Below are 26,834 nucleotides of genomic sequence, written 5' to 3'. Positions count from 1 at the left end.
TTGACAGTGTGTTGTTTCTAAATAATGTGTTGCATAGTTCTCTACTGTCAGCAAGTACCAGTTACCCTTGTCAGATTCAGTTACTTGTGGTCCAATTACATCCACACCTTGAATGGCTGTTGAATGGCTTTTCTGTGAGAAGCCACTAACCTAGTAGCATCTTGGCTATCTTTCCTCTGGCAGATGTTGCATGGCCTGCATAATCTTGCCACATCTCCAATGAATTTCAGTCAATTGAAATTTCTGGTGATTCTGTCTACTGCCTTCATTGCTTATAGATTTTCTTTCACAATTAACTTATTACTTGAGTCTGGTATTATGTTGGTACTATGATCTGTTTAACTTCCCCATTAGAACTGCCTTGATAGATATGGTCAAAAAACACTTTAAAAGGTATGCTTATTACAGTAAACTAAACACTACTATATATAAGGATGCATCTCCCTATAGTGCATAAAAATCTAAAATTTGCAACAACGTAGGTTTCAGTTAGCACAAAAATGAGGGAGTCAATAGTGCATTAATTATTGAAACGTATATATAATATCACCATGACTTTTAATGTCTGATATGTTTTGATGGAAGGTAGAAAAGTGACACTTTCTTTCATGTTGATAACTTTTAAAACACTGTATTTTGGTTTACAGGGATTATAATTGAAAAAAGCATCAAGTTCAAATTGATATGATTCTGTACATGAAGTTAAAAGATGTCTGCTTTCCAAGTAAGAATACTGAAATATGACACTACATACTGAAAAGAAATATCCACGTGGCAAGTAAAAGTAATTTAATGTTTCATTACAAGTTAAAAAGAACATTTAAGTAGTGTTTGTAACATATTAAATGATATAATCAAATCTCATGTATAATAAAGGGAGAAATATGAGTGTTATGTTTTGAATAAAGAAAATGGATTTTGCTCTCTTTGTTCATGTTATGTTGTAACACTACCTCAGCAATGTTGCAGATTCTGTAAGATTATTTTATGATGTGAGCTTCCTTTTTTGTTGCTATGACCTGATGGGTGTACTAGCTAAAATGAATTTTAAGCATAACGTTTAGAAAGTGTATTTAGATAAGTATTAAAGCTAATTTATAAATATCACTGACTTGAAACTGTTTCTGAAATATTTTAGGAGATAAAAATTTTAAAATGTTTGTGAGTGGGTAATTGTTATACTGGTAAGGAACATAAAGATTTGTAATGTTGCATATGGTGATAGTACTAGTGAACTTTAATAATAAAAAAATGTCTTTTGTAAAATTGTGATAGTTTCTAGAATTGCTTTATAATTTGAAGTTGGTTGATGAAAGTGCAGCAGAGTTAATTATCTTTAGAGCTGATAGAGATTAAAATCTGTACATAGATAACTAGAAAAGTTATAGAGCTATAGTTCTTTTAGCATTGTAATTGTGAAAACGTTTAATGAGAATTTAAAGAAATAAAAGTAGGTAAACAATAAATCTGACAGCATTCAGTCTTTAACTTTTTTATATAGATTATACTAATCTCAACAACAAGTATTAAATAATCAGTATTGATATAAAATCCCTATAAAAACATGAAAGAATAACATAGACATTTGACAGCTTTGTTTTTGTGTCATTGAGTGTATAGATCTTCACATCTATTAACCATGAACCATTTTAAAGCCTTCATCTACTTACAAAATCATGACAAAATCAAAACTCTCTGCTTTTTTCTTTAAGTAACAAAAACTATATGACATATTAGAGGACTGTCTTGGTAAAATTATCAAACTTTCATTCTTTTCTGATAAACTTGAACAAGTTTTAGTTATTATTGAAAATTAAACAAGAGAATGAACATATCATTGTTGTTTGGTTGTATTTCTAAGCTCTTGGGTAAGAGTTATACCAGTATTCAAATAAATCTCAATGTGGCTACATTGAATACTGATTTTGATTTTATGTAAAATTGTCATTGGTGAATGAAGACCTGATTATTCAATGAGAAAATGAGTTTTCAGTGCTACTGGTATAACTCAATACTTTAAAAGTATGATTTTTAGATATGAGTTCTAAAAAGTGCTAAACTAAGAAAATTAAGGTTTTAAGTTAAGCTTGTAACGTGCACATTCAATTCTTAAACTTGAGGCAGCTGATAACCCCAGAAAACTAACTCATTTTACTGTAAGAGTTGACATTGACAATAGTGTTATGTTCTCTTTCAGGACAATAAAGATAACCAATGCTTAAGATCTGCTTCTAGTGATAGTATTAGTCATTTTTTTTACATGTAAATACTTTATTTAGATCATCATGTTATTAGTTGTTATATTTTGTAAGTAGTTTCATACATCAACCTGAATGACTTGTTTCAATAAAGTGCTTTATCATGGTGGAAAGACAATTGGTATATTTCTGGTTTTTGTTTTTTCTTTTTTTACTTTTATTTCTGGCTAAATCATTTAAACTTGTCCTTGATGTAAGGTTTCAATAACGTAAAATTAAATTAAAAAGTTCAGCTTATGAATATGATTTTACTTATTTTTTTTACAAATTTCCTCATACAAGTGTAAGCATGTAATCAAAATTTAGAAAATATAAGTACAGCAAAATTAGCATTACATTTTAACTGTGAAGGGTTTCTCCAAATAACAAGAAAAGAAATCTAGTTGAGGTACAGTAGTTATAGGAAATCAATATCCCATTAAGAAGTTAACTTAATAATGAACATGCATTAAGATGAACAAAATTAACCACAGAAATAATTTAGAACATGAAATAAGTTAAAAAAAAGCAAGCTTTTTGAGGATTTATTACCATTTATAGGAGCTCTAATATATATATATATTAGTATTTCCTCACAGCTTACTTCAGATGTATGAATATCACCTCACAGCTGAACATTGATATATTATCATTTCCTCACAGCTCAAATCAATTTCCTCAAAATCAAATCATTTTTTTAGAAGTTATTGTTAGAATTATTCCAAAGTAATAAAGGTGTTATAGAAGTTATACAAAAACAATAAACTAATGGTGTAATGTACCAAGTATCTGCCGTTATAATCCCAGAGGAGTGTATAATAGGGCACAGTGTCATATCAAGAGCATGCATTAACTGCACTCTATAGAGCCACCCCTCAGTGTGGATTCCTGTACGTGGTGAGGGGACCTCCCAGGGAAGGTTATGTTCTTTCAGATCTAAATATCCACCCACGTCTTTACCGTGCATGGTAACCTGTGAAGAGAAGGAGAGGATCCTGATGGTTGAGAGATACAACCCTAACATACCACTTTGGCCTTGAATTCCTGGGTGGCCCGCCTAGGGTCAATCGGCTAGTTCATTTGGGCTAGAGTCAACCAAGTACCAGTGTTGGATGTTCTCAACAGGTGTTGTGGACATTGTATCTGATGCTGGTGTTTGGGTATAGTGCTTACAAAACCCTGGCATTGCTGCAGTGGCCTTGTTTGGCATTGTAGTGCGTCCCCTCATAGGGCTCCATGGTTGGTTTAGTAAGTGGGCACTGAAATATTTCTTTTTTTATTATAGATCCTCCAAATAAAAACTTAACTAAAATAATGAAAAAACAGTCCATAGGTAAATGACCACGTCTTGAAGAGTCTGAGCAGCAATCTTTAACATCTGTAGTACCTGTACCTCATTTTCTTATACTACATTCTCTTCAGACAAACCTTTAGGGCAGATGTCTACCTTTTTCATTCAGAAGGAACTAGAGGGACTTGCTGACTCTCCAAAGTCAGTAAAGAAGCTTCGATCTGGTGATATACTGGTGGAAACATCCACATCTCAACACAATGAACTCCTCTTACATTTGAAGGTAATTGGGGATATACCTACTGAGTTTTTGCCTCATGCTACTTTGAATTCATCACGAGGAGTTATTGTTGAGAGGGATTTGAAGAACATCCCCAAGTCAGAGATTCTTGCTGGTTTCTCTACCCAAGGTGTTTCTACAGTGAGGCACACTCACAAAGATGGAATTATGATGCCGACCAATGTCCTCATTCTGACATTTACATCACCACGTTTACCTGCCACCATCAAGGCAGGTTATCTTAATTGCAGGGTATGGCCATACATTCCAAACCCTCTCAGATATTTCTAGTGTCACACAAAGACATCATGCCATGGTTCCTTGATGTGTGCTCATTGCGATGGCAAGGACCATGATGCTTATGAGTGTAAAACGGACCCTCATTGCATCAGCTGCAATGGCTCTTACCTGCCATACTTTCATTCTTGCCCTAAATGGTTGGAGGAAAAAGAGGTGCAGCGTTTGAAAACGATTCAAAACATTACTTCCTCTGAAGCTCAAAAGATGCTGTCCTACCACTTCATTTCGGAGGTACATTGTTGCACTTCATTCTGCTACTACAGTGGGAGAGCAGGCGGATCTCTCTGTGTCTCCAAAAAATCATTCTCAAACCAAATGAAAAATCTTTTGACCTCCATGGTTAAAAAAGTTGATGAATCAACTTCAAAACCCATCTCTGTCCATAAAATACATTCCAGCAAACCCCAAGATCCACTTCCTTTGGTTCCAGGTACGGGCATTTCGTTGAGTACATCTTCTTATCCCACCCCGAGATGCAAAACAATCATTCATTCACATCCTCAGTCACTGGAATTCTCTTCCAACAGCAAAAACCTGTCCAATCGACCAAGGGCAGGATCCATGGAGGTTGACATACCTTCTTTGAATAAATACAACAAGGAAAAAGACATGGTCATAAACAATAGGGGTCTTCATTCAATTCGCCTACTCTTAAATAAAAATAGCTATCTTGATACAATGGAACTGTCGAGGTTTAGGTTCTAATCTGGATGACATCAAAGCACTGATTGCTTCCTATCATCCTGTATGTCTGTCTTTATAGGAAACATTTCTGAAACCTGCGAATACAGTCACCTTTCGGTAGTTTTCTTTGTACTGAAATGACAGGCTGTGTAATGGACGAGTGCATGGAGGAGTGGCAATGCTGGTTGATCAGCATGTGCCCATCCTGTCTTTGCCACTTGACACACCCTTGGAGGCCGTAGCCATCTGTGTTTCCTTGTGTCATAGAATCACTGTTTGTTCTCTCTACCTGTTGACTGGAGAGACGTATGATCAATCAGATCTTGATGCTCTCATTGAACAGTTGCCGTCTCCCTTTTTAATCCTGGAGGAATTTAATGGACATCAACCCCCTATGGGGAAGTGCTGATATTGATGGGAGAGGTCACTTCGTAGAGAGTATGCTCTGAGATCACAACCTTTCTCTTTTCAATAGTGGTTCTTATACTTATTTTCATGCACCTTGTCAGTCCTTTACTGCTATTTATCTCTCAATTTGCTCCCCTTCACTATTCTCTAACTTTTCATGGAAGGTTGACAATAATCCACTAGGCAGTGATCATTTTCCAATAATTTTAAGAGAGATTGGTCGTGGTCGATGCCACCCGACCCGCATGCTCTGGTGGAAGCTGGATCAAGTAAACTGGCCTTCTTTCACTACTCTCACAGTACTTGATCCTTTCATCATGTGTAAGCCATTAATAGACTGTGTGACAGCAGTAATTGACTGTATTATACAGACAGCTGCTTAATGTATTCCTAAAACCTCGACACCTTTTCCATGATATCCTCGTCTGTGGTGGAATACTGCTTGCCACATGGCATGGAAGGCTCAAAAACAGGCCTGGGATACTTTTTGTTGGTATCCCACACTTCTGCTTTGCATCGCTTTCTAGCAGGGCCGTGCATATGATCAGCGGGTAAGACATCAAAGCCAGAAGGTCTCTTGGATTAAGTTCACAACTAGCATATCTTCTACCCCCAATTCCAAAGTTATATGGAACAAGATTCAAAAGGTCAATGGGCAATATAATTCTGTTCCCCTCTCGATCTACCTCTCTAATGGCCAGGAAGTAGCTGATGCCCGTAGCATCGCCAGTACTTTAGGTGAAAGCTTCTGCCAGGTATCTAGCACTTCTGCTTCTTCCTCCACTTTCTTAGCCTTCAAAACTCGGGCAGAGTGATTACTTCTTTCCTTTTGAGCTGATTGTCTCTATGACTATAATGGTTACTTTACACTAAAGGAATTGAAACTGGCCCTTCATCAGTCTGGCAGTACATCAGTCAGATCTGACGATATACACTATGAAATGCTGTGGCATCTATCTCTTACTATTCTTCTGATTATTTCTAACTGGATCTGACAGGAGAACGTTTTTCCTGATGCCTGGCACCAGGCTATTGTCCTACCATTCTCTAAGCCTAGGAAGGATCCCAAGATTCCTTCAAACTTCTGTACAGTTGCTTTGACGAGCTGTCTCTGTAAGACCTTAGAGAGGATGGTTAATGCTCGTCTTGTTTGATTCCTTGAATCAAAGAACCTCCTCTCACCCACACATTGTGGGTTCCGACAACAGTGCTCCAACATGGACCACCTGATTCGGCTTGAGATGTCAATCAGAGAAGCCTTTCTCAAACTACAACATGGAGGTATGGCATTTTGCGTAACCACCAAATATATGGGTTATGTGGCCATTTGCCCATTTTTATTAAAGCTTTTAATGGACAGGCGATTCAAAGTTTGAGTGAGTTTGACACTTTCCCATTCTTTTCTACAGAAACTGAGTCCCTCAGTGTCACACTTTTCAGTACAAAGATTAATGCTATCACTGTTGCAAACGGGCTATGTGTCGATGACTTTCACATCTCATGTAAGTTGTTGAACATGAGTTATATTGAGTGGCAGCTGCAGACTGCCCTCAATTGTTTACTGAAGTGGACCACAGCAAATGGCTTTAACTTCTCTCTCTCTAAAACCGTTTGCATGCACTTTTGCTGCCAACGGAGTTATTCACCTTGGTCCTGAACTGTCTGTGGTTCCTGAGACAAAGTTCTTGGGGCTTGTTTTTGACCAGATGCTGACCTTTATACCACACATCAAGCCGCTACAGGTCAAATGTACGAGAGCACTGAACATCCTCCGTGTCCTCTTTTTCACCACTTGGGGAATGGATCAATGTTCCATGCTAAATATATATCGTACTCTTATGTGATCGAAACTATACTATGGATCACTGGTCTATAGCTCTGCCACGACCTCGGCCTTAAAGATGCTTGACTTTGGCTCTATATCGGGGCTTTCGGCACTTTCCCAGTTCAGAGCTTATACACAGAGTCTCAAAAACCTTCTTTGCATCTCTGCCGTTTGCAACTCTCTTTACTATATGCTTCGAAACTTCGTTCCTTACCAAAGCATCTCACCTGGAATTGTGTTTTCCTTCCTTGGTGGGCCACCACTTTTCAGAACAGATGATCTGCCATTGCTCCTTTTGGCCTTTGTATCCATGTGCAGTTGGAAGAATTGAGTCTGTCCTTGGATAACATTGCTGTATCCACTGGTCAGCTCATCCCACCATGGTTTCTTACAGTCCCCAAATGTGACGTATCTTTAAGTCATCTGAGAAAAGCAAACACTCTCGATTGGAAATACTGACTGTTATTTGCTGAACATCTTTTGAATCATCCTTCCATTCCTATTTATACAGATGGTTCGAAATCAGGCGATTGTATTGTGGTTCGATTGTTGTGCGCAGAATCTCCTCAATAGCTTCTGTGTTCACTGCTGAACTGTACGCCATTTCATTTGCCCCTGGATCACATAGAAGTTAAGCACTACTCAAATTGCACTATTTATACAGACTCGCTTAGTTCTCCACTAGCCCTGTAATCGCTTCACGTTAGTTCACATCCTGTTATCGCCCATATTCAAAACCGACTGGCCCATTTCTCTTTAATATCTACTTCTATCCAGTTTTTCTTGATATTGGGCCATGTTGGTATTCGCGGGAAGGAGCTCGCCGACATCGCAGCTAAATCTGTCTGCTCCAGCACTATCACTGCTATGTCTGTTCTGTTCCATTCATGGACTATGGTCCTGTATTCGAGGCTCGGCTCCATGCCAGTTAGCAATCGACTTGGAGTGAGCAATGTGAAGACAAGCTTTTCCAAATAAGACCCTCTATTGGACTTTGGCCGTCTTGCTTCTTACGGATCGGAAAGAGGAACTTGTTCTAACTAGACTATGCATTAGTCACAGTTTTTAACTCGTCGTTTTCTTTTATCTGTGTGACACCCAGGTCACAATAAGCCACATTTTACTGTCTTGCCATCGTTACGACCTTCAATAACGACACTATTTTAAACATTTTCTGTCCCAAGGTTTATCCGTAACGTTAAACAGTGTTATTGACGATTGTGACACTGTACACCTTAGAAACGTTTTTAGTTTTTTAAAGGTCATTAATCTTTTTAATGCTATTTAAGTTTTTTAATTTATACATTATACCTTTTTAAATGTGATTTCCTTTTAAAAATCAAAGTACATCTAGTTCGATTTGAAATTAGAAAATGGCCATAACCTCAAATAACTCGAAACCAGGATTGGAAAGGCCAACTTTAGGTGACTAATGCTGCTGTTTGAACTACCCGTTAGTCATTCTGGCGAGTTATAATTAAAATTTTGCCACAAGTCTTTTAAAACTTTTATTACTTTTGAAACTGGCCATAACGTCAAATAACTTGGAACCAGGACTGAAAAGGCCAACTTCAGGTGACTAACGAAACTTACCTGTTAGTCTTCCTGGCGAGTTATGATAATTACAATTATGCTACAGAAAGTCGTTTACAACTTCTATTGTGATTGTTTTCTTATAGCAAAGTCACACCGGACTATCTGGTGAGCCTACCGAGGGGAATCGAACCCCTAATTTTAGCAGTGTAAGACTAGAGGGAAGGCAGCTAGTCATCACCACCCACCGCCAACTCTTGGGCTACTCTTTTACCAACGAATAGTGGGATTGACCGTCACATTATACACCCCCACGGCTGGGAGGGCGAGCATGTATAGCGCGACGCGGGCGCGAATCCGCGACCCTCGGATTACGAGTCGCACGCCTTACGCGCTAGGCCATGCCGGGCCTCTCTTATCGCTGTAAACTACATGTAAAAATTTGTTTTAATGCTAGTTATGTTTTTAATTAAAAAATTGAACATTGTTTTGTTTTACTTTAATTTTAACTTTTTACCAGATATTTGGCGCAGATGGCCATGTTGCTTTGCGCCATAAAACACCAAACCAACCAACCAACTGTAGAGCCAAAATTGTTATGTACCTGTGCTAAAAAGCTGGACTTGAACTGCCTTCCGTCTAGACTATCGCTTCAAATAATTAGAGACGGCGAGTGCAGATAGCCTGTATATAGCTTTGGGCGAATACATTTACAAATTTTTTACAAACACCATTGTGATATATCGATCAATATATTTATAATCTCGCATATACAATTCAGTCATCTTTCTTAGCCCTAAATTACACGCGTTGTTCAAATTCTAGACCGTGGTTATCTCTAACAAGACTTCATATACAAGTTAATGAGACATGCTTTACTGCTTGTTACAAAGTACATTGGGTTTTAATTGCTTGAGCTTATCCAATCACATATTTATATATAGGCCTTTTCTCCGACAATATGGTAGTCAGAAATACACAGTTTTATTGATCAATATTATATTTTATTTAATTTCGAACTTTTTACATAACATGTAAAAATGTAGAAATTAACACTAAAGCTTAGCACTTGAATACCGCTGTCTGAGATGGAGCGCTGAGGGATGACAGATCCATTCCCCAAATATCTTTTCCTTTGCAATGCATAGTACTATCTATAACTACACCCCTTACGGATGTGATGACGTTGTTCATAATTCCTTACTACTATTTTCATTTTTGCGTATTTTAATGAAGTTTCGAAAGCTTTTCCGTACACGTTATTCTTTTAATGATCTAGATTGCCGTTTTAAATGTTGCACAGATATCGTCTTTTACAATATATATAAATAAGAGAGTACTTAAGATTTCGCGAAATACAAGGGATTTGGAGCATTTGAACAGTTTGATCAGTGATGTCACTAAATATTAAACGAAAAACGGTTTGGTTTGTTTTGAATTTCGCGCAAAGCTACACGAGGACTATCTGTGCTAGCCGTCCCTAATTTTGGAGTGTAAGATTAGAGGGAAGGCAACTAGTTATCACCACCTATCCCTAAATTTTGGGCTACTCTTTTACCAACGAATAATAGGATTGATCTACATAGGCCCTTTTTGTTTTTCGTAATTCCTTTATTTATGGAAATTAATAAGACTTATATGCATGTTATTTGAAAATTATATGTTGTATTTTTGTTGTTGTTACAACTTAAGAAATTATTTTGTTTTTTTTTTAACCCTGATTGTAGTGGCATTTTGTTTAAGCACATTTGAAGTTTTGGGTTTACAATTTGCTTTGAGTAAATGTGATTTTAGATACAACATTGAATCGATATGGATTCTTACTTTTAAGAGAGTTGGAGTCTGTTTGGCTTAACTGAATAGTTAGTATTCAAATTCAACGTATAACATAGTCAGAGAGACAATTGTTTTTTATGAGCAAAAATAGTTAGGGACGGTCATGATCTTTGAAAGTAGTTTGCTGCAAACACAATTACTACTTGCATATTAAGGGGTAGGGAGCAAACTTGCCTTTGTGTTTATTGATTAATTTCACAATCAATACCATGTTTATTCCAGAAGTTTCGTAATGTAGGGGAGTTTTTCACACTTTAAGGGTTGAGCAAACTACAAGAATAATTCTTTAACTTTATTTTGGACTTTTAAGTTTAAAACTGTATGAATGGTAGATTTCTAGTACAGTTTTAGGCGTATCTTTTTCTTTAAGCGAAGGCAGTCCTAAACCTCACGTTTAATCATTGAAGATTCTGGCTTTCAAAGAAGTTGATATTTGTTTGGCTTAAGTGGAACTTAACCAAGTAGGTTTTTTGTAAAATCTATGTTACGCTGGATTTTAATTTACTTTGTTTGTTTAGTGTACATTTACTTGTCATTTTGTATCTACTTTCTTTCCAATTTATTTATCTGTAGTTTAACCTAGAGAGAAAATTATATTTGAATTGTTAAGAGAAACTTAGCTTGCACATTTTTTTCTAGTTAAATATATCCACGAGAAAGTGCTCAGCGTTTCATTTTACTTTGTATTGTGTTTTGTTTTTGAAGTGACTAAACACTTTTTGTAATCTGTGCCTTGTTTTTGCCTTTCATTTTTAGCATGATGAACTTTATTTTTAGTTTGGAGAGAAACGTACTGCATAGCTCAGTATCTCAATGACCTTAATGACATACCATCATATAGCGAAAGGTTTTGGAAGTCCTATTAAACAACATCTGCACAGGCTTCCCTGGAGCACTAATGATAAATCCAGTGCTGAAATAATGCTGATGTTCACAGATAGAATCATGAGCTTTCCGAGAGTATATGGTCCTCTTCAGTGGTTATTGTTAGGAAGAAGGATTGTAGTAACAGGTTTTGTGTGATTCCCACCGGGTAAACACATGTATTGATGCTTTTATGTTACTGAAAACAAATAAATATCTGGATACATCTGAAGGTGTATTATAAACCTTTGGATACTGGCAAGTCATACTGGATGGCGAGAGCGGACTCAAAACTGTTATATTATTATATGTAATAAATTGTTTGAGTTCTAACTCACACCTTTTGTGTCCTGTGTAATTCTCCCACTACTTCTAAAAGACTAATGGAACATGTTCAATGCTTAGAAAAGAAAAGGGCTTAGACAGGAAGAATTATTGACTTCCTTCAAGAAAGTTTCTCAGATATTATCAGACCCCTTCCAGAGAATAAGATAGGTAAATGATACGTACAAGTCATTGGTTGCTTTATTAAATGGCATGAAGCACAAAATCATAAGTTAACACCTTAGCACAGTCTATCACTTTTGTGTTGGCAGAACAGTGGATAGCACATTTCAGCACTCCTGGAGAGATTCACACAGACTCGAGGACTGATTTCAACAGCCATTTATACTGTGTATTGTGAATGGTGTTGGACATGCATTTCATCAATCACTCCTAGACAGATGTTTTGTTGATATGGTTGATATAGACTTTCAAGAATACGCTTGCATAGTTTTTTGATACTAGTCAACTGACTGGAGCAAACACTTGTCGTATTTTATTATGATCTTTCCTGCAACAGAAGAGAGATCTACTGGTTATTTAACTAACGTGCTCATGGATAGGTGGGAAATAGCATCCTCTTAGACGTGATGTATGGCCCACCTCCTAGTTCCACAGTACCACGATGCCAACAAGCCTATATGGAGGGATTGAGAACACATGGGTTTGTGCTCGTGGAAGTTGGAAAAGCAGCAATGCAAGAAAAAAGTTACTATAACAAGACAGTCAAGGAGAATACCTTAACTGAGAAAACTGGATCTGGCTGTAGTACATGCCTGCAGTATAGAAGCTGCTTGTTTCTGATTGGACTGGTTCCATAACGTATTTAGAAAGATTGATCCACTGATGCATACATCATTAAATGGATATTTGTAAGCAAGTTTAGCACATGGATAAGCTGTAACCAAATACTATAGATGAAGTTCTCTTTTCATAGCTTGGCCAGAAATCAAAGATTGGAAATGATAAGTTTGAGAAAGATGAGGCTGTTATGGAGCATCTAAGTTCAACTGAATGATGAAGAAGAAGCTGAAAGTACTGAAAGCTAAAAAATGAATCACATGAGAAAGCACCTGAAAAGATGTTATAAAACTCCAGTTATGGGTTAATACGATAACAATTTCCTGATCGTTATGAAAGGAAGTTACTATCAAATTAACTAAAAAAAGTGATTTGTTCATGCCACCAGTGATTGAAGGGGCTTAGTGACCTCTTGTTTTCCGAGTTCAGGATGGTGATTTAAGTAACATGTATGCATTACATCGTACATTTATCATTCGCGTAACAGTTACTGTCGTGTTGTGAAACAATTAAACAATTGTAGGCTGAAAGAGTTTGACAACTCTTGCTTTCTGAGCCCCTAGATGAATATGGAAATACTAGCTATGTAGTACACTGAACAATCACCATTACTGTACTGTACACTTAACTGTCTATAACTTCTATAGGTACACAAGCACAGATAATGGACTGGGCGACTGTTTCAATGAAATATACCTTGTTTCATTAAGTTTACCCATGTTTGCTTTGTTGTGTTGCCAACTAACATACAGATAACAGCCAGTTCAAATAGCAAATACCCATTTAATGGTGATTTTTTAACTTAACCAAAGTTTAATTGAAAGTGTATTGTGTTGCGAGGTGGTGGTATGATCAGTATTCCTTCTTACTTCTGACAAAAGGAAGTTTGAGTGAATATTCTAGTTCAAGAAAATTCTGCCAGAGATTTGTATTTTGGAAAGCCAGTAAACATCTAATGAAATTCACAATTCACAGATAGCAGCACGTTACAAGAGTATAACTAGCAATGGCTTGAGTACTAAACTAGCTTGATAGTTATAGTACACACATGTCTAAGGCAATCTATTATAAGCAACTAAAGCATGTAAGCAAATTGTATAAGTTATAAACTTACGTGTATGCAGATATACGTTTCTGAGTATTATCTGTGCGAAGTTTTGCATACATATATAAAGCTTTACATAAACTCGTGATTACGAGGAACCCACTTGAAATGTATTCTTAAGACGGCTGGTATGGGTGTTAAAACTTTAATTAATTGTTCAGTACTTTATTTTAATTAAAGTTTTAATACCCGTATTAGCCGCCTTGAGAATATATTTTAACATAAACTAGCTATTAAATGTTGTCCAACACAAAATGAATCAATTCCTGATAACACAACCAAAGGAGCAATCTTTGAATGACAATATAAGAATTTGATGAGAATGTTAAAACTTTATCAAATAAATATTATGATAAGCAAAAACATTATTTACATATTAAAAAAGTTAGGACTAGAAAGAATTTTAAAAGGAGAAATAAACATAACTCTCCATTCAATTTATATTCAGAGTAAAATTCACATAACATTCTTTCAAAATGTAGATTTCAAATGGTATCATGATTTCAAATTATTGTTTAAATTATGTATTAAATAAATATTGAATTTTTTATAAATTCTTTTCATGTTTCGCTAGATTCTGTTTTTTTTTTATGATGAATGTCATATACATTAATTTTTCATAATTAAAGTTTGTCACCATTACGTATATTTGTTTCAAATATTTTATGGATCGTAGAGTGTTTTACAGATACTTTAAACTTCGTTTAAGTTTTATAATGTATTTTAAACAATCATTCAAACAATCACGAAACATGTTAGAAAAACAATGTAACAGGTTTGTTGTACACTTATTTTAGTGCCTGCGTTTGTTTCTGTACAGTTGTCTTTATTGCATGTAACATATATTATTGACTGTGTATTGCGCAAGTCCCTCCCTTTCTCTGGACCAGTAGAAATTTCTTGCTTGTGAAAATGAACAATATTTCTTTACGAAAAGGTCACAAAGTTTTGTTGTAGCGAGCTGCGGTTTATGTTCTAGAGCAGTTGTTCCCAACCAGGGGTGCGAGATAGCGTTTGTTTTGGCCACCTTCACCTTTATTCTTAAATAAAGAATTACTGTGAGGGGTGCGAGAACATATTAAATTTTTTTTAGGGGTGCGGGGCATAAAAAAGGTTGGGAACCACTGTTCTAGAGTATCGCGTGATTCCTATAAAAAACTGCTAGCTGGGATATGGAAGGAGAATATTATTGAACAGCGACAGTCAGTACACTACAGGCTTAGTAACGTGTACTTGTGGTTAACGTCTATTAATCGGAAACTACAGAAATGTTATAGATTTCGAACGTTAAGAACCATTTAACTTCAGTGAATTAATTCTGACGTTAGATTTCTACGAGGTCATCAAATATCTTCGCTGGAAGGAGTCAGCATTGAAGTTAATCAAAAAACAACAGTTAATTAGCTTTAGCTAAGTGCAATAATATCAACCCACAATTAAGTTGTTCGTCGTGGACCTGTAATGTCGATAAAATATTTAGTTCTAGACCGGATGTAAGACTCAGCATTATCTGTAAGTTTGTATATAAACTGTTATTTGTAATAACTGTCAGTATAAACCGTTTTTATGTTAGTATATTTAAATATATTTGTGTTAAAAAAGAAAATTGTATGCATCAATCTTGTTGGCAAATATCATACATTTAACCCATATTAACATTTTATTAAATACTAAGCTGAACTAAAATTCCGGTTATTTGACGTAGTAATACGTAACGTGCATAACGTACTAATTCGGAGACACGTCCGAAATAAATAACAATACGTAACAACACCTAATAAAGTGTCTTGTTTTTGTGAAAAGTTTTATACTGGAGAAACTGAAAGAACACAGAGATTTAACACAAAACATAAAACTGAATAGAACAAATAACAAAGTATGGATGCAACTAAACACTAAAAACAGGGAAAAATCAAAGAAACAACACTTATCTAAACCAAGAACATAGATCAAGGTTATGCAAATGAACACATTGTGGAACACAATACTTAAGAACATTACGGCGAAGCCCCCTACCAGGGGCCTGCGACATAAGCAACAAGAAACACCCAACAAAATACAGCTCTTTCTTTGCTATAACCAATGAGAAACAACCGAAGCAATACAGCTCTATCTTCCACAACCAATAAGAAAGACCAGAAAACATACATCTCCCTCCGCCATACCCAATGAAAAATACTTCACAAAACACAGCTCTTACCCAGGAACACATTCCACCTCCTATTTATAAGAGCAATACTACCCCAGGCACTTTAATCTGAAAAAAACATCAGTATAGCGATCAAAATGTTGGAGAATAAAAAAAACAGAAAAGCATGTCAGTTAATCTCCAGTGTGCAAACAATTCCGAAAATCCCTAAAATACTGCCTAAACTTACGATAAAAAAAGAGTTCCAAAAAAACATCTGGGGCTTCGAACATCAGTATCATAATGTTCATTTAACCCTCAGTATACACCACACGATTTATTTCAAGACAAAACACTATTTAATGGAGCATTATTATATGTAATGTCACGTGTTATCACTACTGTAAATGAAGTCAGAAATAAATATTTTAAATTTGGGTGAAGACGAAAACAGTCTTAAAGATAATAATGTACTGGATGTAAATTGGGAAATTGTTTATTCAGTGACAGCTTCTGAAGCTTCATTTTCAGGTTATCAGTGCTAATTCTTTTGGTCAACACAAAACAACATTAACGTTGTTAGTCCGAAGAAGCAATTCCACATTTTTCATAATATTTGTTTATTTCATACACTCCACCCACAATCAGTTTAAGTTTTTTCTCTGATGTTAGTCGTTGCACATTCAAGTAACAAATAATTTAATATATATATGTATATTAGTTTATACGAACTAAAATATTCAGCTCTTTTATCCACTAAAGAACTGTTTTTCGTGATGTTTACTATAAATGACGTAGGTTGACTAGGAAATAACCAGTCTCATTATATCTTCATACTTGATGTAGTAGTAAACAAATTCTATATACTTTATTCTTCAATTTCTTTTTAAATTCTTCTAATAACTTATTTGGATGATATTAAATTCCGTTGAGGTTCTGTGTTAAGTTGCATTTTGTGTCACACTTTGCAGCTTGATCAGTCAAGGAACTAGTTTCATGATTAGTTGCATGGTGCACTCTGTGACTTCATATAAAGAGAATATTTTGCGGCTCTCACGTGGAACAGAAATATTTATGTGTGACGGTGTCTGTTTGCTGATTCTTCAACAAGGTGTGGTGTGAATTTCGCACAAAGCTACTCGAGGGCTATCTGCGCTAGCCGTCCTTAATTTAGAGGGAACTAGTTATCACCACCCACTGCCAACTCTTGGGCTGCTCTTTTTACCGACGAATACTGGGATTGATCATAACTTTATAACGTGATGACGAGAAAACACTTGTAGAGAATTATATAGTTAGTTAATTAGTGGGCCTGGCATGGCCAAGCGCGTAAGGCGTGCGGCTCGTAATCCGAGGGGCGCGGGTTCGCGCCCGCGTCGCGCCAAACATGCTTGCCCTCCCAGTCGTGGGGGCGTTATAATGTTACGGTCAATCCTCCTATTCTTTGATAAAAGAGTAGTTCAAAAGTTGGCGGTGGGTGGTGATGACTAGCTGCCTTCCCTCTAGTCTTACACTGCTAAATTAGGGACGGCTAGTGCAGATAGCCTTCGTGTAATTTTGCGCGAAACTCAAAAACAAACAAACAATAATTTGTCATTTAATTACATTATAGTAATTTTTGCTTTGAGAATATCCGTGTATATATATATTAGGGGGCAGGCTGGAAGTGTCTTCATCATTAACATTTCAGGCTAAGAATTGGAAAATTCGCAGTTTAAGACATGATACTACTGAACACTTTCATCTCTTAGCGCGTTATAAACGTGACAGTCGGTTTTGTTATTCTTTTTTTTAATTAGACAAATTCTTTGTGGCAGCGTGCACTGTTGTTTGGCTACCTTTTGCCTAGTCAGTAGCTTCGTGAATACTTATGACACTTACACTTAAGGTCCCGTACAAATTGATATTTTCAATTAACTCTTTAGTTTGTATACGTTACTTACACGTACGTTTTTATTGGTTCATTCTTTTCTTTCGACTTAATTAAAGTTTATTATCCCTTGCTGTTGTTTTTCTGGATGTTAGTTTAATTTATTTATTAATAAATACACCAGCTTGCTGTTAATCTATTGCGACAGTTTTTGTAGTTTTAGTGTTACCAATTAAAATTTGAGTTAGGTTTCCCATAAGCGTGTGAATGTTACGTACAGACTGAGGAAATTAATTTTATTCTCGTTCCTCAATGCCTATAATTTTTTAAGCCCGCGCTAGTCTGCTGTCTCTGATGAATGCTTGTCACAGAATCTTCATCTATTTCAGTGGTTCCCAACCTTTTTTTATGCCCCGCACCCCTAAAAAAAAAATGGGTGTGCGAGATAACATTTGTTTTGACCACCTTCACCTTTATTTTCAAATAAATAATTACTGTTAGGGGTGCGAACACCCCTGGTTGGAAACAACTGATCTATTTGGATCTAAATATTTAGTGATGATATTACATCATGCATGCGCTTTAAAGTCCAACCATAATACGTTTTTTTTCCGTTATTTGTTTTATATGATTTTCGGTTTTAGACATGTTTAGTGTATAGTATGTTACTGAAGCCTATTTTTTATTTCTTTTTTGAAAATACATTAAAAACAATTTGTAATAAGTCTCGTTGGATTTATGCATTCTCAGTATCCATGTAGGTTTCGTTAATACTCAGTTTGATTACTACTAAATCTATTTTATTTTAATATCATATCTTTTAGTTTAACCTCCACAAACTACTGAAGCAATCCCTCCTCTTATCTATGTTTTAAATAAAAGACATATCAATATTTTTAGACTCGTTTGTTTGAAGTTAAAAACAAAGTTACGCAATAAGCTCTCTGTGCACTGCCCACCACGGGTGTCAAAACCCGGTTTTTATCGTTGTACGTCCTGAGGGGCGAATTTCTTGGCCTGATTATTAGTAAATACTGTAAATCTCTTTTTCCTTGCTTTGTAACACAAGTCTACATGCAAAATTTCAAATGTGCGAGACGTGTATTTTGCACAAACGTTTTTAATGTTAAATGTACATTGTCATTAATGTATCGATTCTATGAGTATTTTGTTAAGATAGGTTGAGAAAACTGCCTTTACTTGGGAACTTAAAGGATTTTGCGAAATAAAAAGTAGGCATGCTAAAACTAATTAAATGTCTTTCATGTAGTCCTAGTTTTAAGTTTACACAGTTTCAAGCACGAATGTGGCAGCATCACTTGTCTTGATGCACAGGGGAACAGCGCACCTACTGATTTCATTAAAGTGTTTTAACACATTAATAACAGCTCACATCATACGCAGCGTGTTCAGTCTTGTTCAATGGATTTCAGCACTCTTTCTATAGTAATACTTCAAGTAAAATGCAGCAAACGAGGTAAATCCGTTACAGTAAAGCTTCAATAATGCAATATCTTTTTTCAAAGAATACAGATCGCGAACATTCCGGTATTCCTATTGAAACTTCTGTCAGGACTTTCCTATTTCTAGATTTCCTTTGATCACATGGTGCCCTTAACTCAAGTTGATGTACGTTGTTTGGCTTTAAACATAATTATCTCAACTAGTTCCAAGCAACTCAAAAGAATTAGCTATAACTTGAATAATGAGACGATTTTTGTTTTATTTCTGAAGAAAATAGAATCAGCTTTCAGTAACCTAATAACTAGATAAGTCCAAGTGATATTTCGTACTAACGAATACTTAAAATATTCAGGAAATTTCCCCATCTGCAGACGAATTTTGTTCTGTTACAGGTATTTCTCTGATGTCGACTAATTACCATGATAAAACCTGATATTGATCGGTTTGCAGCTTGTGATAGCAGCATTATAATTGTTGCTTAATATGCAGTAACATGTTTCGTATTTGAACCAGCTGAAACTTGGAGCTTCGATATTCTATGGAAAATTACACTATGTAACAAAATTTTTACTTTTTTTTGTTCCTGGGCAAAAAGTGTTATTTGTCAATTGCTTATTCCTAAAGTAAATGGAAAATACCTATTTTTCTCCTCAAACTTTGCTTTTGTGACCTGAGTGATGAAAGTTTCAAATGTACCCATTTTCCAGAACAATTCCAGGTAGATTAAGTGCTAATTAGCTGATAGAGAATTTCCTCGAACTTACAAGAACTTTCTAGAATGTTGTTCAAGAACCTTTTAGAATTTTCAGTTTAATTCTAGCTGCCTAAGTGAACACATCACACAGATCTATCTGCTATATATGTAGCTAATTTATCAAGACAAGAGCAAAAAAGTACTCTGTGACAGCATCTGCTAAAATGTGTGAAGCCTACAAGGCATATTTCGGCATGCCTGTCGGGGATCAAGAAAAACCCTGGACACCTAATTTTACCTGCGAGCACTGCAAAAAAACTTTAGAAAGCAAGACGGACAATTTTTGTTTGCTTGAAGAGTAAGATTTTATATTATACATATTTTAGACCTTTTAAAATTTAAATATCTTTGTTTTTAATTTCTAATAGTATAGAAAAAATATCACTTATAAAATATTTTGCATGAACCTCTTACACGTTAGTTGTAGATGAAATAAATTTATTCTTCATAATAATTTTATTTTGCTCTTTTGCAGGATGGTACAGAGGAGAAAAGAGAGCCATGAAGATCGCTATTCCAAGAATTTGGCGTGAACCCACTGACCACTCAAGCAGTTGCTACTTCTGCATGGTGGGCCCTTACAAACGTCGGACTGGTAAGAATGCATCTGCTATAATGTATCCGGACCTTCCATCGCCCCGGTGCCACACTGCTCTGAGCTCCCTGCACCCACTTCGCCAGAGAGAAAGCAGCCATCCTCAAAAGAGAGCTGCAAATCAGAAGAGGAGGTAGACGTTGAAGATCCAGATTACAATTTCAGAGGTGCTGCTGGTGAGAGAAACCCATACTTCCCCAACCAAAGAGGCCTCAATGACTTGATCAGATATCTTGGTCTAACAAAGTCGAAGCCGAGCTTTTGACATGTAGGCTCAAGGAGTGGGATTCGTTGGATGAAAGTGTCAAAGTCGCAAGTCAGAAGAAGCGTCACTGACATTTTTCAAGCTTCTTCACCCGTCAAGATGGACTCTGCTTCTTCCACAGTGTATTCGATCTGTGCGAGGCAATTGGAATCGCCTGTAACCCGAATGAGTGGCGCCTCTTTATTGATAGCTCATTCAGAAGCCTCAAAGCTGTGCTGCTCCATAACGGGAATAAGTATCCGTCTCTTCCCTTGACTCATTCGGTGCACCTCAAAGAGGAATATAACAGCGTCAAGACATTGCTAGAACACTTGAAGTATGATGAGTATGGCTGGTAGGTTATCAGAGACTTCAAAATGATGGCATTCCTGATGGGTCTCGAAGGGGGCTTTACCAGGTTTTCCTGTTATTTTTGCCTTTGGGACAGCAGGGATACCGCAGCGCGTAACAACAGGAAGCACTAGCCACAACGGACCGAGTTCTCTGTGGGGAGGTACAATGTCAAGTGTGAGCCACTAGTGGATCTCCAGAAGGTGTTGTTCCCACCATTGCACATAAAACTGAATCTTATGAAATAATTTATCACAGCCCTTGATAAGGAGTCTGCAGCCTTCAAGTACCTTCGAGACTTCCTCCCTAAGCTGTCTGAGGCAAAGGTTAAAGCTGGTGTCTTCGTTGGACCACAAGTAAACAAGATCCTGGAGTGCACGGAATTACCCAAGAAGCTCAGTAGGAAGGTAGAAAAAGTTTGCGGCAGCTTTGTCGTAGTGGTTTGGGGCTTCTTGGGCAATCACAAGGCCGAAAATTATGTGGAACTGGTTGAAGCTCTGGTGAAGAACTACGGCAAAATGGGCTGCAGGATGTCTCTGAATGTCCATATCCTTGACGCTTATCTTGATAAACTCAGAGGAGTAAGGCGATCGCTTCCGCCAAGATATACTGGACTTTGAACGCCGCTACCAAGGAGCGTATGATGGGAGACTATATTTGGGGGCTGATACGTGAAAGTGATTTACATTACAGTCGCAAATCTCAAAAACTTACTCACTTCTTCAGATCTTATTCAGACTTTATATAAATGAAAATGTGCAGATTTGCTCGTTTTTACATAGAAAATAGGTTAATTTCTAAATTTCATTATCCAGGTAACAAAAGCAAAGTTTGAAGGGAATAATGGGTATTTTCTGTACTTTTGCAACACAAGCAGTTAAGAAATAACACATACTATCCAGGAACAAAACTTGTGTACATAGTGTTATATTATCATAATGTCACAGTCTAGAAAATTTCACTCAACAATAGAAACTCTGAAATCGTCTTAGGCTGTTTTTTTCACGGGTTTTGCTCGTCCAATCACATCTCGGAAAATAAATATATTTAAGAAGACTCTTTAATGTTTCAGTAAAAAAATCTCTTTAAATTGTTATTTAGAAGGTATTACAACAGAAAACCAATTTATATGGCGTTTTATTTTTTCATTAAAACAATGATGCTATTTCTTAGGTTATTCGAATACTAGCTTATGCCGCAACTTTTTACAGTTCATCAACTTCCTGAAGTATAACCAACTTGTATGCATAAAATACAATGTACAACAAGAATATCATATTTTTACTTTATGTGTACCAAAAAATGTGGGATTTTATTTTTGTAATGTTTAGATTATATCATTTTCACATTACATTCAAACCAGCTCCACCACAATATGTTCGAACTAAATCTCTTCTCAATTCATCCAAACCAGCCCACCACAATACGTTTGAACCAAATCTCTTCATAATACATTCATACTAATTCATTAATAAAATGTTCACAACAAACCGTTCTGCAGTACATTTAAACTATCTCCATTGCATTAAATGCTACTTATTTAAGAATCTTACAATGCTCTCGATTAGTCACGTAATGTTCACCAATGAAAAAATGCTCCACACAAGGACATCATGAAGTCATCATTATTTGGTATCTTGAAATACAGAAATTAAAAGAAGATAAAATATGAAATTGTACCATAGCTATCTAAAAGTCTGAGAAGCATCAGAAGTAATTTAATTAAGAATAATGTCCGTTTGTGAACCTCACATGAATTTCATTTAATGCTTATTTCATCTAAGAAAAGGTTTTCTGTATTCTGGACTCAAATAAAGGTTAAACAAAATTGAAAAAATCTCAAACATTCAGCTTGCCAACATGCTACAGTAACATTAAAATTATTTGTTGTGAAAATATACTGTTAAAGTCCTGTTCTTGTTTTCAGCAAGGTTGTACACATCAGGAATTAGAGCATCAAATATTTTATCATAATTCAAATTATAATTTTTTATATAATGTTGTAATTTCAAATTGTTTTCAGACTTTACTTGTAGGCACATTCGAACTAATGTTTCAATTTCTTCTTAATAAAACATTGCACTTTTTTTAAATACGAAAGAAAATTTAGGCACTTCGTTGTTCATTGTTTTAAAAAAATCTTTTTCTATTTGATTCTAGCAACATTATTAAACAAATGGAATGTGATGGCGGAATTTTCATAGCATTTTCAAATTGAAACATTCTAAAACATACATGGTTTCATAGTAATGCTTTTAAGTTTCTGACTTCCATTAAAAATTCATTGACCATAAAAGGATGTAAGAAAAAGCTGGTATTTGTCTAAAGTAATTTTTATATTCCTGTGGCAATTATTCATACATTGTAAGAAAAAACACTTAACAATTTTGTTAGATGTTAGGTAAAAGAGGTGGTTTAAGTATCGTAATAATCTATTGCAGTTTATAAAATAAGTGTTAGATCAATACTGAAACTGTGTTAGGCCTAAACTTACAAAAGTTACTAACATTATAAATTACTATACTTGCGAATTCTCTATTATATCTGTTTCTTTATCAAAACGCATACTCATTAATTACAGCAGTAAATTAACTAATTGACTTACAAACCCGCTGACTGAACAACTGTTTCTTAGAGACTTAATACGACTTACAAATATATTCAGTAATAAATACCTTCACTATAACAGAATCGCAAATCAGTTATCACCTACTCTAGCCTAACTCACATTCCATACTCCTCAAACTATTCCAAAACTTTGGAGAAAAATCTAGACGTAAAGGACATCAATCCATTCTTCTAGCCAAAGAACAATGTGAACATCTAAATTAAAAACATAGCCTACAATACTGCTCCTTCCACAGACTAGAAAATTCCTTAAACAGTTCTATTAGACAATAAAATGGCACGTAAATGTAGTTATATAATTAATAACAAGGTTAGCTCTTGTCAATTAACTTTCATGATATATATATACATATAGGCTTGTTAGAAACAGCTAAAGCATAGGTTATTCTTTCTTCAGTTATGGTAACTTACTCCTATGTTTTTTTTTAATTTTATGTAGTTATATTAATTCAATTATTTCATTTCATTATTTATTAGTATTATTACATATATTTTTCTAAACCTTTAATTAGACGTGATTGCTTTTCCATTCTAAACTGTTAGCAGCAGTCTTCTATAGAAACATAACAAATAAATGAAACCACAGCCTGGACTCAATAGTCTGGTATATTATTACACATATTAATCTGTGTTAACTGTTCTATTGAAGGCATCTTGGTATTTGTGAGCAAGTCGTGTAATAGTTTTATTTCTCTGGTTATATAATTCTCGTAAATGAAGTGTTAATCTCCCCTTATGTGAAGATTTCGCAACAAACTTCTTACATCTTGTTTCTAAGGTGATATTCTATGATGCGAAAGCACTGATTGTACAACTTCATATTTTTCAGTACTCTGTCAAGGCTTGACCCGGATTTTAAGGTTAGTTACGTTTATGAACCCATTGATGACACCCTTGGTCTTCAGATATAACCAGTAATCCCTCAGAAAACCTGAAGCAGTTGGTTCGGCTACGACTTAGTCACAAGGAACAAAATTATTCCTAATAAATTTTGTTATGAATATTTTATTTCTTGATAGTATAATATTTAGCCCTTGTCTTGTCACTATAATTTCTGCCTGTGGTATCGTGTAATGCGTAGGGATTTCATGGTCATAGACTATGAAAATGTGTGAAGCAAATCTAACCTAATGTCTGTAGTTCATAGTAAAGTCTGTTCTCCATGTACATTATTCCTCAATATTAATTATCTATACATCATGTTGTGATGAATTTCTCACATTAAGGACGCCTTTAGGCTTCTCTCTTACTGGAACTTTGCAATAACTTGCTGTTTGTATCAATCCATCTTCATGTTTCATCTCTGGTGACAGATCGAACAATGGTTCGGCTCTCAAAAAACAATATAAAGTTATTGAAATAGCAGGAACATGAAAATTTAGGGGAAGTGTAAACCAATGGCTCTTTCGTATACAGCATCAAGTTATTCAAACCAAGAACTTTAGAGTATAGGTGTAGTATATAACAGTAATTATCAATAAGTAATATCAAGTTATTGAAACAACAGATAAATGAGAATGTAGGTTTATATATACATACAGCTATTAATAAACACTCTCAAACCACTTCACACTTGAAGAACATGGTATTTTAAAAGAATATGCAATCCACATAAACATTCGATATAGAAAATATATAACTATAAATATTACAAAACATTTTATTATGTTACTTAAAAAAATAGAAAGTGGGATTGTAACGACTGAGGTGAGGGAATATATAACTATTAACAAATTATAGAAAGTTACAAAAATATAATAAACGCTAAAGAAACTCTTACTGAATGATATTGGCTTTCTCAATCCTTCACCTACTTTCAAGTGTAATTATCCTATTCTTTAAACAATTTGGGATTCTGCCAGAAACAACTACAATTTGTTGAGACACTTGAATTCTAAAACAGTATCTGTAACTTGAATCATATAATCGGTCCCTTGTATGAAAAGATGTTCCGTTGTCCTGAGGTGATGTTTCAGGAAAAATTAAGATCTGTGTTTTACATCAATATCCGTAACTTGAACCACGTAATTAGTTTTTAGGTGCTCACACGAAGCGATGTTTTTGTAACAGATATTCCTAGAATGCTTTTAACGTTAAATTAGAATATTGAATGAATTGCTCTTACTTATCAGGAGTGCAATTCCCCTCGGTGGACTTAACAGATAGCCCGATGTGGCTTTGCTATAAGAAAACACACACACATAAACTCTTCATACTTACAATTACACTGTAAGTAATCGTCAAAACCCTTTAGTTCCAGGTACACAAAAACGCTTAAAAATTAAATAGGTAATAATAGGTAAAGCAAATGATTTTATAACTAATACAGATTAGACATACAAGTACAGTTTTTTTAAATAATGGCCATGTATTCATTTGGGCTTCATTCTAAGGTTCATTCGTTAGTCAGAAATTTGATAGTTCTAAACACTTGAAGGTTAGTCACGCGCCATTTAAGCAGTGTCAAGTTTGTTTTCTTGTTAACAGTAATCATACGGTAGATGTCACTCAGGCCCGGCATGGCTAGATAGTTAAACCACACGATTCGTAATCCGAGAGTCGCGGGTTCGAATTCCCGTCACACCAAACATGCTAGCCCTTTCAGCCGTGGGGGCATTATAATACGACAGTTACTCCAACTATTCGTTGGTAAAAGAGTATCCCAAGAGTTGACGGTGGGTGGTGATTATTAGCTGCCTTCTCTCTAGTCTTACACTCCCAAATTAGGGGCGGCTAGAGCAAATAGCCCTGGTGTAGTTTTGTGAGAAATTTAAAACAAACCAAATGTCACTCTTCAGAAAATTTCTGTCTTTTGATATGTATAATACATTTTATTTAAATAAAAACTTTTATTTAATTCAATATAATGTTTTAAATGTCTAGCATACAAGACTTAAGAGGAAAGTTATGAGGATGTTATAAGTATGAAACATAAAATATGCGCGAACGAAGACAACTTTAATACTGTAAAAGTAACATTAGTATAACTCCACACTTGCCCACTCCCCAAGCTAATTAGGCAATTACGTTGTTAAGAGATGTTACTAATAATAACACCCTATTTTGTAACTTATTGTTACAGTTGAAAGTCCATATTTATATTATAATGGAGCTGTTCGTGTTACCCTGTTACGTTGTGCTGTTTATGTATTAACATACCTATTTTATTAGGTATGTTTCATTATGTTTAAAATGACTCTGACTCCAAACTTGCTAGGAATGCTGACTGTTAAATAAAATGTTGTTTCAGTTCTTTTTTTAATTTACAGCGACAGAATGCTGTTGCGAATTCAACTTTAACGTTATTTAGGG

At 35.4% G+C, this 26,834-nt stretch overlaps 1 protein-coding gene across 5 annotated transcripts in view; it reads left to right on the top strand.

Annotated features, from left to right (window-relative positions):
* Positions 1–2,376, top strand: part of LOC143230304 (dynein heavy chain domain-containing protein 1-like) — a 261,985-nt gene extending 259,609 nt beyond the window's left edge. For all 5 annotated transcript variants that reach the window (XM_076463582.1, XM_076463581.1, XM_076463580.1 and 2 more), the window contains one exon: positions 648–2,376. In XM_076463582.1, coding sequence (XP_076319697.1) covers positions 648–688 — 41 coding nt within the window. In that variant the 3' untranslated portion in view covers positions 689–2,376. The remainder of the gene's footprint in view (positions 1–647) is intronic.
* The last annotated feature ends 24,458 nt before the right edge of the window (positions 2,377–26,834 follow it).

Source organism: Tachypleus tridentatus, chromosome 10 (genome assembly GCF_004210375.1).
Source record: "Tachypleus tridentatus isolate NWPU-2018 chromosome 10, ASM421037v1, whole genome shotgun sequence".
Lineage (NCBI taxonomy): Eukaryota > Metazoa > Arthropoda > Merostomata > Xiphosura > Limulidae > Tachypleus > Tachypleus tridentatus.
This window is presented reverse-complemented; position numbering and strand designations above follow the sequence as displayed.